At 47.0% G+C, this 18,455-nt stretch overlaps 1 protein-coding gene across 2 annotated transcripts; it reads right to left on the bottom strand.

Annotated features, from left to right (window-relative positions):
• Positions 1-4,771: 4,771 nt before the first annotated feature.
• AMZ2 (archaelysin family metallopeptidase 2) lies at positions 4,772-16,912 on the bottom strand. 2 transcript variants are annotated; one of them, XM_006886257.1, is made up of 6 exons: positions 16,630-16,912; positions 15,969-16,142; positions 14,169-14,297; positions 9,488-9,651; positions 6,440-6,616; positions 4,772-4,927 (listed from the first exon to the last, which is right to left on the bottom strand). In XM_006886257.1, exons 1-6 carry the CDS (start codon positions 16,910-16,912, stop codon positions 4,772-4,774), a joined length of 1,083 nt encoding a protein of 360 aa, XP_006886319.1. The 2 variants fall into 2 exon arrangements, with proteins under 2 accessions (XP_006886319.1, XP_006886320.1); XM_006886258.1 differs by lacking the exon at positions 15,969-16,142.
• Positions 16,913-18,455: the final 1,543 nt, after the last annotated feature.

The raw sequence follows: 18,455 nt of genomic DNA on the forward strand, positions 1-18,455 counted from the left end.
TGATACAAGAGATGAACCACAACTATTTGGTTTATCAGATCGTTGGGGGAAGGGGGTCTTTTACAGCTTCCATTCTATCTTTACAGACACGGACTCTGAGGGGACACAATCCCATCCGTGACAACACAGAGGTCCATCAGAAAGCGCCAACCACAAACATCTCTGCTGTTAGCTCCCTTTCATGGGTACATTTTTACACATGAACAAGAAATGTGAACTCACCCCCGCCCAGTGGCCATGAACCATGTGACTCTAGAGCCCTGGAGATGTGGCCAGTGCACATGGACATGAGCCATAAGTACTCGAGAACTTAGCACAAACACAAAAGGACTAAGAATTCTCAATAATTTTATGTAGATTGCATATTAAAATTATATCATGGTAGCATTGTTTTTAAAAAACATATTATGCATAATGATTTCTCTGCTTTTTTCATGTATTTGCTAATGTTCCTGGGTGATAAAAACTGAAGCTTCAAAGGTTGGAGTCCACCCAGAGGCTCCTCGGAAGAAAGTCCTGGCTATCTGCTCGCACAGAAGCAGTCACTTGACACACTGGGGGTCGTGGGAGTAGACTGCTTGGCTGATGTGGTTTTTCTAATGTGCTGTTTGTTCTACTGGAATCGACCCACAGGGGCTTTCAGAGGCAGCAGATGGCACAGGAGGCTAGTGCTGAGTTTGCTGTCCTGCGGAGCTACGGGTGGATTTGAACTCTATACATTTGGGATTGCAGTGCAGCTCCCTACCACTAGGCCACCAGAGTGCCTCCTACTGTGGCTTCTAGAAAAGGAAACCTTCCCATGCGCCTCGGCTTCCAGGGCCTAGAAGTCACCAGTCACCCCAAGTCAAGCCCTGCCCGGCGGGGAGCAGGGAGTGGGGAGCAGAGTCACTCACGTTGCCTCTGCGTCCCGATGCTCCGTCTCCGGGGGCTGGTGTGTGGTCACGTCTCCCCGAGCTTGCCACACGCGTGAACAGAGCTCCTGGTCCGGGGAGCTGGCATGAGAGTGGACAGAACTCCAGGGTCCAGGGGTCGCATCTCCGAGGGGCTGGCACGCGAGTGGACTGAGCCCCAGGTCCGGGGGGCTGGCACGCGCGTGGACAGAGGTCCGGGGGTCACGTCCCCCGGGGGCTGGCACGCACGTGGGCGGGGTCCCCCGGCTGACCGCCCACAGTGAAGCCCGAGGCCGGAAGCAGCGAGGAGGCGGCCCAGCCGGGGCGAGGACGCGCTTCCTGTCCGGAGGCCACCGGCCACGTCTGGCTGCTTGGGGACAAGAGTCCGGGGAGCAGGCGGTGACCACCCTGTTCACAGCTGCGCAGTGGGTGGCAGGAACTGTGCGCCAGGGTCTCCTCCGTCGCCAAGCCGGGGTCTCCCCACGAGTCAGGGTCTCCCCTAACCAGGATCTTCCCCCCCTCCCCCCCCACCCCTGAGCCAGGGTCTGCCTCCAACCCACTCCCGAGCCGGGGTCTCCCCATCCCTGAACTGGGATCTCCCCGAGCCAGGGTCTTCTCCCTACCCCCACCCCCGAGCTGGGGTCACCCCATCCCTGAATTGGCATCTCCCTGAGCCAGGGTCTCCCCCAGGCCAGGGTCTCCCCCAGGCCAGGGTCTCCCCCAGGCCAGGGTCTGCCTCCAACCCATTCCTGAGCTGGGGTCTCCCCATCCCTGAACTGGGATCTCGCCGAGCCAGGCTCTCCCCCAGGCCAGGGTCTCCCCTCCCCCCCCCAGCCGGGGTCTTCCCATCCCCCCAGGGTCTCTCGCCAGGGTCTCCCAGCAGCCCGGGTCTCCCCTCCCAGGTCCCCCCTGGTGGGGCAGATTGCCAAGCCTATCTTCTAAAGCACCTCTTTTTATGCTAGGAAAGCGGTTTTAACCTTGCCAAATTTATCAGTGAAAGAGTTTATGAAGACTTCTCCCCTCTGTATTCTATTCAAGGAGGGAGGTCCCTCCCTTTAGGGATGTTAACTTTCTACTAAATCTCTCTTTACTATTTTAACTTTTTTTTTTTTAAGTGTTTCTGAAGAGGGAAGACAGCACTTAACCCCTCCTTAGGGAGCTCCAGCGGCACAGTCCATGGGGAGTTGCACCCTCTCCTGCGGTTCGAATCCACCATCAGCACTACAGGAGAGCTGGGCCCATCTTCTCCCACGGGAGGATTTCCAGCCCTGGAAATCCAACGGAGGTCAGCTGTGAGTTCACACTGGACAGCACCATGTTCATTCATGAGCACCATGGGATTTGGCCATGACCTCTGTAAATGGCATTTCACATTCATTCTAAAATAAAGTTTAAAAATTACTTTCTTATTTAGAAATCTTTGCTCGCTCAGCATTAGCTGGCAAAATCTATTGTGGTTTGGGTTTTTTTTAGTGGAAAAAAGTGTTTTAACTACTAAGATTTAACTCTTTATCAGAAACTCATCCCCATCAAGTGGGCACTGACTTATAGCTGACCCCCCACTGCATTTGGGGGCTGTGAACCACCCTGCAGGAGACGCCTGTCTTTCTCCCTTGAAGCTCCTGGTGGCTTCAAATTTCCAGATGGCTGCAGCCTTTGGATTAAGTCTCTGCTGCCTAGACTTAAAATCTGACTGCAGTAGACAATCTATATTTTTATCCAATTTAAACCCTAAGAAACTGTCGGAAGGTAAAGGCAATGATACACAGCTCAACGTTGGTAGTAACTGATGGAGAAACGCCTATCGCAGTACTCCTGTCTCCTTTGTCATCAGCTGCCATTAGGTCTCTGAAGGGCCCTGGCCCTGCCCCTCCCCATGGTCACCTGGGGATTTGACCACTGTGATGAGAAGACTTCTCATTGGCTGGTTGTCCTAAGCATGCCAGGCCTTTCTTCCTCAGCCTCCCAGCTCTGCTGGAACCTGTTCTGTCAGGGCAGCACGCACGCTCTCCTGACAGATGGGAACCCATACGCTGAGGTGCACTGCCCAGGCTCACGCTTGGATCTCTGCGTGGAAAGTGAGGATCCCCACCACTGAACCTCACTTAATAAGCAAATGTGTTAATACAAATTTGGGTTCTTTTTTTCTAGTCTCAGAGGATAGTAGGCAAAAATGGACTATCTTGCCAAAATTCCTGAACCCCCAACTTCTAAAGCTAGCCAAATCTGGATTCTTTGGGGGGTGTGACCTATAGGATTGAAATTATGCTTCTCTTACAGGAAGTGAAAGTGAAGAGAAATGGACATTACAATTACAGGCTTCAAGGTTGAACAGGTAAAACGCTATTTTCCGTCAGCTGCCTGGTTTTGTATCAACACAACCAGTATTCTCTCTCCAAATAATATGAACAGCAAACCACCACTTCCTCAAATGACTGAGAAATTTTTTTTAAATTTTTTTTTATTATTATTTTTTATTATTTTGTGTGCATGTACCGTCAAATCAGATCTGACTGGTACAGGAGAATATTGCGCCTCCTTCTCCGGCAGAGCATCTGGTGGATTCGAACCGTGTTCCTCTGGGATTGCAGTGCAGCTTCTTGCCACTAGGCCACCAGAGCTCCCCCTGACTGAGAGTTTTAATCAAACAGGGTTGTGAGTGTATGAGAGATGATTCTGTTCTAAAAGGTCCAAGTCATGTGGCAGAAATGACATGAAATAAATAAAAGAATTTCCATTTCAAAGTAGAAAAGAAATCCTGACTTCCTTCAACAGTGCAGAAGTAGTCACACCGAGGCAGGATGGGGCATGTAACCTTCTCACCACTACTCAGTGAAAACATTCGTGGCCACGGGTGGAAAGCTCACAAGATCTGCTGACCTACAGGACATGGTTTGTTGAGTCTTGGCATTTCAACCCACTTCCCCACGACAGTCTGTGAGGGTGTCCACTGTCTGACACATCATCACCGCATCGAGGACACTCACACCCTACACTCTCCCCCAAACCCATTCAGATAAACACTTCACAATGCAAAGAAGAAAGATACTGTTAGAGGAATAAACTGAAAACCAGCTGCAAGTCTATGGACAAAGTAAAACTCTCACCTAAACCCACTCACAGCCGCTGACTCCCTTCCCCCTCACAGGACCCTCCCTAGGGTTTCTGAGCTGGGGATCTGTGTGGAAGGATTCTTCAATGGTGGAGCTGCTGGTGGATTTGAACTGCTGATTTACCAGTACTGTACTTTATGCACTATATCACCAGCACATAAACCTAAGTCCATTATAACAAATTATTGGCAAAACCCCTGCCAAATGACTATGTATTTGCTATATATGAGCACTGCTCCTTCCCAGACGTTGCTGTGAACCTCTATTAAGTTCACATTTAAATACTCTGACAGTCAAGTCTGGGAAGTGAAATGCTTCTTTCAGATACGACTGACAACGGACAATAAAAAAGGAAGTGAGGGAGCCCTGGGAGGAGAGGTGGCAGAGGAGTGGACAGAGACCGGGAGACCACACAAGCGCACTTGGTGACCTGGCCTGACCTGAGCGTCACTTCTAAAAAGTGAGCCTCACGCCCTTCCCTGGAAACCAGGCCAGCTGGCGATCATTCCCTGGGCATTTCTGTAGTATTCCCTTTCTTAGCAGGGACGGTTCCAGAAGCCTACTGGAGAGGAAGTGACGTGCTGTCCCAGGCCGGTCTCCTAGGACAGAAGACGAGGCATGTGGCCTCATTCAGGGTCCCCGAGGGCTCTGGCGGGCAGCTCTGACAGGGCACTGCCCTACCCACATGCTGTCCTCCCAGGAGACGCTCCATGAAATGAAGGCAGGATACGCAAGCATTTTATTCTCATCCCTCCTATTAGCAGGTCCTTATTTTTGGAGAAGCGCGAGGCATTTCGTTATCCACTCTTTCCACTCCCTAAAGGCGTCCACCCGGTCGGGCAAATGCACGCTGTCTTCACGGCTAGGCTTCGGCATCACGCGGGGCAGGCCAGTGGATTCCTCATCAAGCCACCTCAACAGCGCCTGGCAAAGAGAAAACGCCCGTGCGTCAGGCACGAGAACACCAGCGGCTTCCAGACAAGGTCCTCTGAGCCAGTCAGCTGTTGACCTGTTAGTGCAGAAGGTGTGGCATTTGACAGAGTAGTGACTGGGACAGCACGAGGACGCGCCACAGAATGAAGGTGGAGATCGAAACACCAACTGCAGTTAGTGACCAGGTACAGGCAAAAGAACGCACCGGAGAAAAGATCCGACGGAACAGACGCCTGTCGTGCTGGCTTGCAGGGGAGGTAGGAGCACAGGGCAGCTACCTCGCACTGGACACAGGGACTCTCCCTCCTCCTTTTCCAGGTAACCATCTCTCCCCCGACTAAGCACCAAACTTCCAGTCCCACGTTTGGAAGACAAATCCCCTCCACAGTGTCAGGATACAGAGGACTTTGCCACATAACGGGCCCTCGAGGCAAAGCTCTCTTGTCCTCAGCAGATGGGAAACGTAGGACCATCTTCCCTCATCTCGCTGGACTATGAGACCTCGCCTGTCCTATACCGTCCTCACTGTCCACCACGCTCGGGGCAAACTTCCGACCTGTTACTCACAGGGTCTCTGTGAACTGTCACCAACATGACGACACCTAACAACAGACGAGGAAGCACAGATGAGCACATTGAAGTTTGTAAAAAAAAAGTCTTTCTGGTCCACTCTGTGGCAGAAATGCCTTCTGCACAAACATCAATGCAAGCCTGAATTGGAAGAACAATTCCTTCCACCTAAGCCATGGCTTATCAGTTATAAATACCACCTTGGGCAACAGTCTTCAAGAGAGCCTAGATGAGCTCATACAGTCTCAACAGATCACCCCCCAACTTGCTCTTCAAGATCTCCTTCAGTTTGAAAAGGCTATCAATTCCACATGGGCTCAGAGAGTCAGGAACAGAGTCAATTCCAGGGGCTCTTGAAATATGTACAGATTCTGCGATAGGGTGTGGACTTTTGTTTGAATGATGTTGAATTCAGAGAGGTGACAGAGCTTATTAAAGTGGATAAAGTGAAAACTGTAGCCTGTGATGGTAAAAACACTGCTTCCAATACTACAGAATGAGCGGGGGCTGGGGGAATGGCTTCTTTATGCCATCCCCTGTTATTACTCTTGGCTTTTTGAAGAGAAACTTAGAAGAGACTTTTTTAATTTATTCTAGCAATGCAGAAATGACTCCACTGTGCTGTCTGAGTCCAGCTGAAAGCTAGTAACTCCGTAGCTGCTTCTATTCACTTACTATGCAGCATGAAGAAACCCAATTTTTTTTATAACAAATCAAAAGTTTTTACCTTCCTATAAATATTCTTTAATAAATGAATTTTAAGACATAAAAAAAGGTCTTTCTTTGAACGTGCTTTTTCTTGTCTTTTGAACCACAGTTTCCTGCTTATTGCACAAATTTCTTCGGGTCAATGACAGACCTGACAGAAATGACAGCTTGCTCCTCAGAGGACCAGCCCCTCCTCCCCTGTCCCCTCTTCCCTGCCCCACTCACCTTGTATCTCTCCGTGATGCTGAAGCCGATGGCACACTGCAGTTTGCGTAGGCAGATGGGGCAGAGGTACGGAGGGCGCCGGTCAGCTTCGTCCATGTGGTTGGAGCCTTGCATCAGACACGAGAGCCACTGGCAGTGTCTCATTCCAAAGATGTGTCCGATCTCGTGGGCCAGCGTCTGCAGGGCATTCACGCAGAGGCTTAAACAAGCTACCCATCCATCCTCTTTGCTTCCTGCTTCGCCAAGAAGCCACCGACTGACCAGACAGGAGTCCCTGCCTTGGCAGCTTCACGCAGACTCAGTCCCGCCTCTCCCACAAGCCTTCTTAACTCTTCTCAAGCCCTTAACTCCTCTCCCTGGGCCAAGGCTCCCCAACTGCAGCTCTACTGTCAGGTTGGACAGCACGAATCTTTGCTGTGGAGGGTTGTTCTAGGCATTGCCAGATACTTACCAGCATCCCTCGCTGCTTATTTTCTGGATGCCAGTAGAACCCCTCCCCAGCCAAGACAACTAAAAACATCTCCAGACCCTGTCAAGTGGCCCCCGACAAAGCAGCCCCCCTGGCTGTGAGCAGCGGCTGTGGGATGGAGACATGTGTTACACCTTGTGTTGTTTTTAACACGCACACCATGTGAGGCGATGCAGACGCGTGGGGCCCGTGGGTACACTCTGCATTTCTAAGAGCAGGGCTTCTCAACCCCCAGCAAACAATGCTGGCGAGGGCAGAGCACACACGTCCATGCCCGTGGGAGACGGGAAAACAAGGAGACAGTCCTCCCACAGAGCAAATATGGGTGGACACATCAGAAAATGAGGACAGAGCTGCAGTCTGAGATCCCAAACGGAAGAGGCTCGAGGCCAGGAAAGGGGCCCATTCCCTGAAAAGGCCTGGCAGGTTCTCCAAAGACCTCAGGAGGGTGATCATGGCAGTGGTGTCCCGGCAGGGAACTCGCTGAACTGATGCCAGCACTCAGCATCACATATAAAGGTACACACATACGTGTGTGTACACACACACACACACACACACGCGCGCGCGCGCGCGCCTCACTTACTAGGCCATATATTTTGGGAATAAAGACAGTATCTTAATCGTTTTTATATCCCTAGCGTTCAGCGCAATGCCTGAGGGCGGGAGGGGACCACAGAAAGAAAAAACAAACAGGCGCCAAACAAACGCATTTCTCATCCGTCCCAGAGACTCTGCAGAGTTGTTCCTCGACCACCCAGGGGACAGCCCTCTCCTTGCAGGAAGCTCTTTAGGATGGGAACACCCCTCTTCCTTTATTTGTACCCCCAGAGACTGGGAGACTTTAACTACAGCAGGGGTCAGCAAGCTGCCACCTTCACTCCAACCCGCCCACCCCTGCATGCAAAGAAGGATTTTCACATTTTTAAATGTTTGGGGGTATGTGTGGAAAGGTCAAATGGATATTTTAGGGCACGTGAAAATGATGCAAAATTCTAATTTCATTGTCCACAAGGTCTCATTAAAGCCCAGCCACGCTCATTTGTCTAAGTATTGTCTCTGGCGGCTTTCACGCCCCAAGAGCCAGGCAAAGTGCCTGCAACGGAGACAGCTGGCCCACAGACGCCAAGAGCTTTAACCATATGACTCTTTCCACCAGTCAGACCCAAAATGTTCACTATCAGACCCTTTACAAGACAAGTATGTCAACCCTCAATTTAGAAGACAAAATGAAAGAAACTATCAAAGTAAAAGACTGTCTAATGTGTCAAAAGCAAAAAAATTATAAAATTTTATACTAAGTGCATAACAAACAGTTGAAAACTTCTTCAGAAGACCAGAAACGCCTCGATGTCACCGAGTTGTGGTGCTGGTGGAGACTCCTGGGAATCCCATGTTGTTGTTATTGTTGTTGTTATGTGCCATTGAGTTGCTTGTGACTCATAGCGACCATATGTACAACAGCCCTAAACCCTGTTTTATCCTGTGCCAGTCGTACTGTCTCCGACACACCCATCCTGATTACCCCAGTCACTTAATCAATCCACCTCATAGAGGGTCCTACCCTCCTACGCCGTCCCTCCACCCTCCCAGGCATGATGTCCCTCTCCAAGGACCTGTTCCCCCTTACAACACGTCCAAAGTATGTCAGACGAAGCCCCAGAATCCTTGCCTCCAATGAGCTACCTGGTGTAAACCTCTCCAGGATGAATCTATTTTCTTGGCAGTCCGTGGTACATTCAATAGTCTTCTCCAGCACCACAGCTCAAAGGCATCAATTCTCCTTCTATCCTCTCTAGTCACTGTCCAACTCTCTGGTGCATAACAAGTGATAGCAAAGACCATGGCCTGTATCAGACACACCTTAGTCTCCAAAGAGACACCATTGCTCTCCAGCACTTTGGAGAGGTCCCTAAGAGAAGACTTTCCCATCTCAACACATTTTTTTATTTCCTGGCTACTGATGCCAAGAGTGTTAGACAGCCAAAAGAACAAACACATCTGTCTCAAAAAAAGTGCAACAACAAGAGTGCTGCTCTGAGGCAAGGCGGGTAACCCTTCCTCTCATGTGCTAGGGAGGCCAGTCCCTGGAACAAGACCTCATGCCGGGAAAGGGCGAGGTTCAGTGAACGAGAGGAAGACCTCCCACAACATGGACTAACACACTGGCTACAGCAGTGGGCTACTGGACGGCATGGGACACGCCACGGTTCAGCTCTGTGGTTCACAGGGTCACGAGTCTGTCCCGGACCATCCTCAGGGTCTTTTGTCCACGGTATGGACTAACTGTGCAGACCAGACTCCTGGAGGCGCAACAATGCTGAGGCTGTCGGTCTAGCAGGGGCCGCGTGTAACAGGCAGCCAACCAGCCTGCATTGTACAAATTTCAGTAGTAAGGTGTCCATGGAACTCTATTTCAATACTTTCAGTCCTGCAACAGCCACCAAAAGTATAAAAATAACAGAATTCATTTATAATATTATCTTGTGGACTGTTGATATGCAATGCAGGGGATTAAAGTCTCTTTAGGGTGAAAAAAAAAAGTGCTTGTAGGATTTTTTTTTTTTTAAACAACTCACCTTACAGGATCGGAGCAGTAAAATACTAGTGATTTCAGGGATGTAATAGTTATCAAAAACCGAATATTCGCATGACGATGATTTCTCCAGCTTCTTCACTTTGCCCCCGTAGTGTGAGCTGTAAAAATCACTGCCGTACCTGGCGAAGCTGAATATCCCCACACCTGCCGGGACAGGAGAGGAGGCAATGAGAGCAAAGTTCCTGACAGAAAAGACCCAGAGCGCACTGCAGCCTCAGGACACACCCGTCTACGGGCTGCACCGCCCAGTAAGGCTCGTGTTTGCGGCCAGAGAGGAGGCCCCACGACACGCACCCCCAACCAAATCCCATTCTCTGCTTTCTGCTTTGCCCTGGCCTGTAACACTCGATGACTCTGAGGTCAAATTCTTCAGAAATGAGAAGTTCCAGAGAGTTGGGGATTTTTTTCCCCCTCCCACAAAAGAAATCTTCAAGCAGTTCTGTTCTAAAGTCTAGCCATGGCTAAAGGCCATGGACTGGGAGATTGCACTGTTTCGATCAGACCGGGAAGCCTGGCCGTTATTTCTTTGAGGTTTGCTCACCACTTATCCCCTCTCTCCTTCCAGGACCCTCTACAAAGATCCTTCTTAGAGCACTTAGCAGGACAAACAGGGCACTTCCAGGTCTTCTGGTGTCATGGAAGCTGAGGTCCTCGAGGTCCACAGTGGCTAAGCATGAACTATGGCTACACATCTTTTTTTTTTTAATTTTTATTTTATTTCTCTTGTTGTGTACCATCAAATCAGATCCAGCTGGCACAGGAGGAGATTTCTCCTCCTTCTCCAGCAGAGCATCTGGTGGATTTGAACTGTGTGCCTTCGGGATTACAGTACAGCTTCTTGCTACTAGGCCACCAGAGCTCTGACCACATATCTTTTACATCACAATTTTTAATTACATGTTCCAGTTGCTTTTTCTGTGTACAAATGCATCTAGCTGTCTTCTGAGTGCCCAGCACTATCGTTTATTCAAAAGCAGCACAGCTGTTATCTTCCGGGGCAGTATTTTCAAACTGACCCATTAGTGAATTGGAAAATCAACTAAGGATCCTGGGTAGCATAGTGGTTAAGCATTCAGGTGCTAACTAAAAAGTTGGTGGTTCAAACTCGCCAGCAGCTCTGCAGGAGAAAGACGTGGCGGCCAACTTCTGGAAAGAAACAGCCTGGGATATCCTACGCTGCAGGCCCACTCTGCCCTCGAAGTTGCCGTTAAATCAGAAGAGACTCAATGGCAACAGGTCTGGTTTTAGTTTTTAATTCACAGTCTCAAACCTTGTGGAGTAAAGCTGAATTAATCTCATTTCTCACTCCCCTGACCTAAGCTGCACTTTAGGAAGAGACCAAGACTCTTCTATGTGCAAAGACACTGCTACATCTCATTCTGTCTGTCCACATAAACGCTGCTTAATGAAGCAGCACTGGCTACAGAACATTCTGTTGCACAAAGAACTAGAAACAAACAGCACCTCCCTCCTTCCACCAAGTAACACTGGGCCTCGGTGGACAGACGCAAGCTCAGGATGGAGAAGATGCCTGAGAAGTGAGGAAAGCCTTTCGGATGCGCCCTCCTCCCCGCTCTCTCTCCCCACCCTCCCCTCTCTCAAGCACAACTCCGTTTGTGGCTGATACCTATTGGCCAGAATAAACACGCCTGTAGTTGACTTCCTGTGTTACACTGAGAGCAATACCAACCACCTCTACAAACCTGACAAATGCAGTCTGCATGCACAACTCATTCCACAGCAGAAGGGCCTGCTTTATAGCTCGGCCTCTATCCAGGACCCTCTATGGAGAGTCTTCTCAGAGCACTGAGGAGGACGAGCGGGGCACTTCCAGGTCTCCTGGTCTCACAGTCATGGAAGCTGAGGTCCGCAAGGTCCACGGCTGCTCAGCATGAACTGTGGCCACGCATCTTTCACATCCCAATTTTTAAGTACATGTTCAAATGTAATTCTTACTTAGGCACTTTTATTTAGTCTTGTGTCTGTGGCTTTTTTAAAGTAATTAAAACATTGTTCTGCTTATATAATAATATACAAATTATCTAGAAGTAAGTTTGTCCAAGCTAACTTGACCCAAAAAGAATAATCTTTAGCCCTCTCTTGGAAAGTGGAGGCTGGTATTTTTAACGAGGAAAAGTCAGTGAAGAAAAAAACTCAGGAAGAAAACTCAATCTATTTATAGACCTCAAGAGCCCTCCTCTGGCCAAACAAGGCTGGGTACATTTTACTACCTTCTCCAAGTGAGCCCACAAATTGATTATTTTCTATAGAAATAAAACACCCATTATAAAGTGCCACCCTATGTAAGCACAGAGAAAACAAGGTCACGCATGGTAAGGTCCTGTGTTATCACCTGGTAGATCAATCCTGCTATCTTATACCTTTTTTTTAAGTTTTACAATATTTAAGAGATGCTTACTTTAAGAGTCTCATGCTCTACCAACTGGGCTAGCCAGGCAGGAGATGCTTACTTTAAAAGGGAAGGATGCCTGTATAACCTATTCTGGGTTCTACTCAGATGCACAAGAGAAAATTCTAAATATCTAGATGAAAGAAAATTTTCCTAAAATGATTTTTAATGCTTCCATCTCTGTCAGCATAAGAATAAAAAGATGAACCTACTCATTAAAACAAGTAAGTTCATCCTGGAGAGAGTTAAACTGGAGGCAAGGACTCTGAGGCTTCATCTGACATACTTTGGACATGCTGTAAGGAGAGACCGGTCCTTGGAGAGGGACATCATGTTTGGGAGGGTGGAGGGACAGCGCAGGAGGGGAAGGCCTTCTATGAGGTGGATTGATTCAGTGACTGGGGTAATCGGGGTGGGTGTGTCAGAGACAGTGCGACTGGCACAGGATAGAGTAAGGTTTAGGGCTGTTGTACACAGGGTCGCTATGAGTTGCAAGCAACTTGATGGCACATAACAAAACAACCATTAAAAAGCTAGCTCAGGTCACAAAACTCAAGCAGACAGCAGCGAGCCACGCCTTGGAGAAAGCGTATGTACAGGGTCTAGACAGACCATGCGCACACAGAGAACTGAAGATGAAGAGTGGGTGATGAGCTCTTGTGGAGAGAAGCCTGCCAGAGGTCCCCTTGCTCTCACACACACCTTAAGGCTAACAGGACTTACAGACAGATCATGACCTGTCTAGTGTCTGCTGCTCATTCTCTCCTTGCAGTGAGGTGCTGCGTGCCAGCTGGGTGGACTCAGGACTGCTCTACAGGCCAGAGCAGAACTGGCCAGCATGGTTTCCTAAGCCGTAATCTTCACAGGAGCCGAGGAGAGCATCAGGTTTTCTCCTCCCTCCCATGGAGCAAAAACCCTCAACCTTATGAGGTTTTCCGTCAATTCCAACAACTAAGAAATAGTGAGAAGAGTTAGGACCTCAGAAGGCTTTTAGGACCAGATAGTAGGCTCTTGTGTCCAGGAGAAAATGAATATACTTACCAGTAATGTTAATGCTCACCCACAGCTCCTCTGGGAGGATCTAAATCTAAATCGTTGAAGCGTCCTCCTTTGTTTCCAGCTGGGAGCTGGGGCCTGTCAGTCCTGTCAGCCACGAGGACCTGATGTGGGCCACCCTTGGCCAAGTGTCCTTCAGAGCCACACTTAAAACAAGTGAGTGGGAGCTAGCTAAGAGAATACACCATCCCCTTTTCCTTATATATCAGAGTGAAATCTCTCTCAGGGAGGAGTGATAGGGAATGGCAAAGGACACAGTGACAAAGGAGATTAATCAGAACTGGCTTTGACAAGCACTGTGGCAACTGGACAATTAAAACAGGCTTTCAAGGGGGGGAACAGAAGAATGAACTGGGGAGGAGGGTAGAGAAAATAGTGCAACAACGAATGAATGAAAACCCCAAATCTCTGTAAATGTTCATTAAAATTAATAAAATTTAATTTTAAAAAAAAACAACAAAAAACCAAGACACAAAAAACCCTCAACCTCTCTGCTAGTAACTGAGAGTGCCACCAGTCCACCACCAGAGCTCTGGAAAAGACTAGTGGGCCCACTCTTGACTCACCGGTCTTTTCTTACTTTGAGTCTGTCCTAGATCCGAGGCATGAGAGTAGAAAAAGAGGAGTAAAAATGGGGAAGCGGGGCAAAGAGGAGAAGGTGGGGAACTAATAAATCATTATTTGCTTATGGATGCTTTCCTGACTCTACTATCACCACACAAGGTTCCTAATTAGGTAAAGTTTATTGGATCCCTAAACCAAAGACTGAACCTGACTTTGTAGGTTAAAAAAAAGTATGTTATAAACTGTGGGCTGAGAGTGATTTCTAAATCAATCACTTGTTATTTCAGTGATGCCAAATGACTACATAAAATCAACAATTGAAAAATAACGAGGAAGATGTTCCCCTGTTAAAAATAGTTCAAATTCCTGCAAGTACTGTGTTTAACTTCAAAAACCACCTATATGAGACCAAAAGGTTAACAATTACTTAAAGGAACTGAGAAGAGAAAGGGACAGGGAAACTAGAGCACTGAAAGCAGAACCACCCAAATGCAACTAAAGAGAATGCTGGATAACATCATTAATGTTACTAAACATTGTGTACAGAAATTTGTCAGATTGGCTTGATCCGCTTTCACCAAACGTATAAATGTGCACACACACACACACACACACACCCACCCCAAAATACCATCTGTCAAAGAGGCTTGTCCGAAGACAAAATTCCAGGAGTCTCTTGGGTAAAGATCAATCATTGTTATCCCCACAACACAGAAGGCATTTCCTGGTTTCTTCCTTTTCAGGAACTTCAGGATGTCTCCTGTTTAAAAAGAAATGCATGCATGTATTTATACATTATATATACATTATTACATGTATTAATACATTATATATACATTACATGTATTTATACATTATATATACATTATTACATGTATTTATACATCATATATACATTATTACATGTATTTATACATTATTGCTATTAAGTGTTGTCCAGTCAGCTCCAATTCACAGTGACCACCTACAACAGAACAAACTCTGTCCGATCCTGCTTCAGACTCAGATTCTCTGTTGAGCTTATACCAGTCCATCTAATTGAAGGTCTTCCTCTCTTAAACTGACTGTCTCTTTTCTAAGAATTATATCCTTTTCCAGGGACTGGTCTCACATCGCTTGCTTCTAAGAAGCACCCTGCAGAAGGTCAAGGACTGTAGTCCTCAATATGGATTGAAGCTCAATATAAAGGAGACAAAGATTCTCACCACTGGGTCAACTGGCAGCACCATGATAGATGGAGAAGAGATTGAGGTTGTTAACAATTACAGAAATCAAACGAAGAATTGCACTCAGAAAATCTGCTGTCAGGGACCACTCCAGAGTACTGAGAATCAATGATGTCATTCTAGAGACTAAGGAATTCTTCATCCAGGCCATGGTCTTTGTAATTACTTGCTATGCATCAGAGAGTTGGACAATAACTAAAGATGACAGAAGAAGAATAGATGCCTTGAGTTGTGGTGCAGGAGAAGAGTCTTGAACATACCATGGACTGCCAAGAAAACCAGTAAGTCTATCTTGTAGAGGGAGAGACCAAGTTTCTCCTTGGAGGCTAGGACTTTGAAGCTCTGGCTCACATACTCTGGGCATGTGGCCAGGAGAAACTGGTCCTTGGAGAAGCATATCATGCTCAGAAGGGTGGGTGTGTCAGACTCAGTGAGACTGACTCAGTACAGGGCAGGCTTCAGAGCTGCTGTACATAAGGTCACTATGAGTTGCAGGCAACTCAACGGCACATAAGAACAACAAGAAGCACTCTGGCTGTACTTTTTCCAAGATAGATTTGTTTACTCTTTTGGTATTCCATAGTCAATACTCTTAGTCTACACTATAATTCAAAGGCATCGATTCTTTTCTGGTCTTCTTTATTCACTGTCTAACTTTCACATGTATATGAAATTCAAAAAGCTTCAAATTCATTCCATCAAGTCAGAACAGACTCCCAGCTGATCCTCCATTAGCGTTCAGGACTATAAATTGCACAGGAGGAGATTTCTAATCTTTCTTCCAACATGCCTGTGAAAGCAACTGAAAATACCATGGCTTGTGTCCAACACACTTCAGTCTTCAAGTAGCATCCTCAGTCCTTAGCACTTTGAAGACATCCTGGACAGCAGATCTGCCTGATGCAATAAACCTCGATTTCTTCACAGTTGCTTCTAAAGGTGCTGATTATGGATCCAAGTCAAGTAAGATCATTGACGAGGTCAGTCTTTTCTCCATTTATCATGATGTTGCCTCCTGGTCCCATTATGAGGATTAATGTTTTCTTTATGTTGAGGTATGATCCGAACCAAGGGCTTTAGTCTTTGATTTTTTTCAGGAAATTGCTCAAGTTCTCTTCACTCTCCCAAGGTGAGGTTGTGTTGCCTGCCTCCTGCAGGCTGTTGCTATCTCCTCACCTGTTATGCAAACTGAAACACTAACTCACCTGCATGAATTTGTAGATTTTGGGTGTTCTCATTGACTCTGAAGGAACATCTTGTCGCAGAAACAGGAATGGGTTCTAGGAGTTTTACTGACAAACCATAGAAAAATGCTTCACAGTAGCTCTTAAGCCATTTGATATATTCTTCACTGACAATTCTGGTGTTCCCTAGAGAGCCTGTAATGTCAAAGAAAGGTTAAAACAGACCTTAGGGTAGTTAATATACTCAGTTTGTGCACTTTCATTCTAACTTTATCCTATTACCAATTAATCCATCATCCATGGATGTTACTGTGAACTAAACAGAAACAAAACAGCCTCCTTTAAGTCTGCCGTCATTGCAATGAATGTAAAAAATGGCCATCAAGGGGAGCTCTGGTGGCCTAGTGGCAAGAAGTTGCACTGCAATCCCAGAGGCACACGGTTTGAATCCACCAGATGCTCTGCCGGGGAAGGAGGGACAATCTCCTCCTGTACCAGTCAGATCTGATTTGACGGTACACGCACACACACAAATAATAAAATTTAAAAAAAACAAAGGCCATCAAGTATAGTAAGACAAGACCAAGAAAACTGCCCACTTGAATCCAAACATCAGTCCAAATTCTCCCCAACAACAGTGTGTGTCACAGCAACACCAAAGCACAATCAGGATATTTATTACCAATAGACTGTATATAAATAGTGTGTTTCTCTGTAGATGGTATCTTTCTTTTAGGATCATTGAAAAACTGCTCAAAGTCTTGGGGGTTCTCAGGATGGGAGGCAATCCAATCTGATTCCGAGTGCAAGGTAATGGGTTCAAAGAGAGTCCCGCTGGGTTGAAAGGCTTCGTTCATGAGGCGCCTTTCAGAGGCACTGAAGCGCTCGTACTGGGACACAAGCTCTGGGGACTTTGAAATGAGAGCCGTTTTCAGGGTCTGTTCAGAGTGCCGTAGGGTTTTCATCTACCAAAAAGACACAAATCAAATATCAAATGAGCATCCACCTCCACGCCGGTATCCTTAATCTAGGGAGCTCTGGTGGCTGAGGGGTAAGAATTTGAACTGCCAACCCTAATACGGGCAATCTCCTCACATGGGATTTAAAGTCTCTGAAAACTCTCTGGAGAATCAACTACGAGCTGGTTCCAACTTGACAGCAAAGGCCGCCCCCCGTAGCCTTTATACCCCGGCCCTTTCATCAACGCAAGCACCAAATCCACAGCCATTGGACTGATTGCTGCGCTCGGCAAACCCTTGTGTTCCAGAGAACTGCTCCCCCGGACTCTCCTAGCTGCAGTCTTTTTACAGAAGCCAGCTGCAGAATCCACTGCTGAGGAAATTCAAATTGCCAACCTTTCAATTGTTCTCCCTCTTCTCATTGCTCTCAAGTTAAGAACTGACGCCTAGCTGACCCTCCAGCAGATTCCCAAGGCAAGAGACTGTCGATCTTTCTCCTGAGAAGCTACTAGAGTGAAACTGACAGAGAGGCGTGGCCTTAGGGTTGGCGATCACATTCCCTGTGGACTCTACTATCACGAGTTCCCTTTAGATTGATTGTTGTTGTTATGAACTGCTGAGTCAGAACTGACCCATAGCTGACCTTCCAGAGGGTTTCAGAGGCTGTAAACCACACCGGAGTTGATCATCCACCTTTCTCCTGCAGAACAGCTAGTGGATTTGATTTGAACTGTGTACCTTGGCATTGGCAGGGCAAATCCTTACCACTATGCCATCAGAGTTCCCTTTAGATTGACAGTCAAGTACATATAACTCTAACTATCTGCCCTCCATTTATAGATATATAAATAACATCTGCCCAGAATAGAAAATAAATTACTGAATGCTTTCTGGTTTTCCCATTTTAGATAAATTTCATGGGGAGATTGTCTGAGAAACTGAAAAGAAACTCAGGATACTCGTCCCCTGTTTCACACGTAACTTACTCCCTCAATAAAATCTAGTGGTGACTGTCACAGCATGGCCTGATGCCCACTATTTGTCATTTAGATAACAATTACCACCTTATTATGAACTGGCTCAAGAAGATCAAATAAAAAATACCCTCTTCAATGTGACTGTATACTGTATAGCAAACAAAATTAAAACCACAGGAAGTTTTGACATTTCTATGCATGCACTGCAGGCCGGTAAGATACAACTCAGCCACTGAAGTTTAATGCTTCAAAATCATGTCAACAGGGGACAAAAGCCAGACTCACAATGGCAAGCGTCTTCCATTCATGAAGGGTTCCTATGCTGAAAAACGTTCATCCCATCCTTGGAATAACTGCTCTACATAGAGGCTTTCTAAATCAGAAAGAAAAAAGGGGGAAAATTAACATCTCTGTATCCTATCACAGTCTCTATCGAGATTTTTATGATAGACAATTGGTGAGAATCTTAAACTAATAGTTATTCTGACTAAACACCTGTATGCTAGGGTTCAAGGAGTGAATCTCAGACCAGAGTAGGAATAGCAAGTGACTCATTCTGGCCGATCCCTGCA

The sequence above is a fragment of the Elephantulus edwardii genome, unplaced genomic scaffold (genome assembly GCF_000299155.1).
Source record: "Elephantulus edwardii isolate Elephantulus edwardi_28Jun2011 unplaced genomic scaffold, EleEdw1.0 scaffold00048, whole genome shotgun sequence".
NCBI lineage: Eukaryota > Metazoa > Chordata > Mammalia > Macroscelidea > Macroscelididae > Elephantulus > Elephantulus edwardii.

What these genes read in the sequence shown, in the direction of transcription:
- AMZ2 (XM_006886257.1), bottom strand. Translation starts at nt 16,912, where the DNA reads ATGAAAACCCTACGGCACTCTGAACAGACCCTGAAAACGGCTCTCATT. An exon ending in TACTGCTCCGATCCTGTAAG is followed by an intron (nt 6,617 to 9,487) that starts GTGAGTTGTTTA and finishes AATGCCCTGCAG; the next exon opens with ACGCTGGCCCACGAGATCGG. An exon ending in GCATCACGGAGAGATACAAG is followed by an intron (nt 4,928 to 6,439) that starts GTGAGTGGGGCA and finishes TCTCTTTGCCAG; the next exon opens with GCGCTGTTGAGGTGGCTTGA.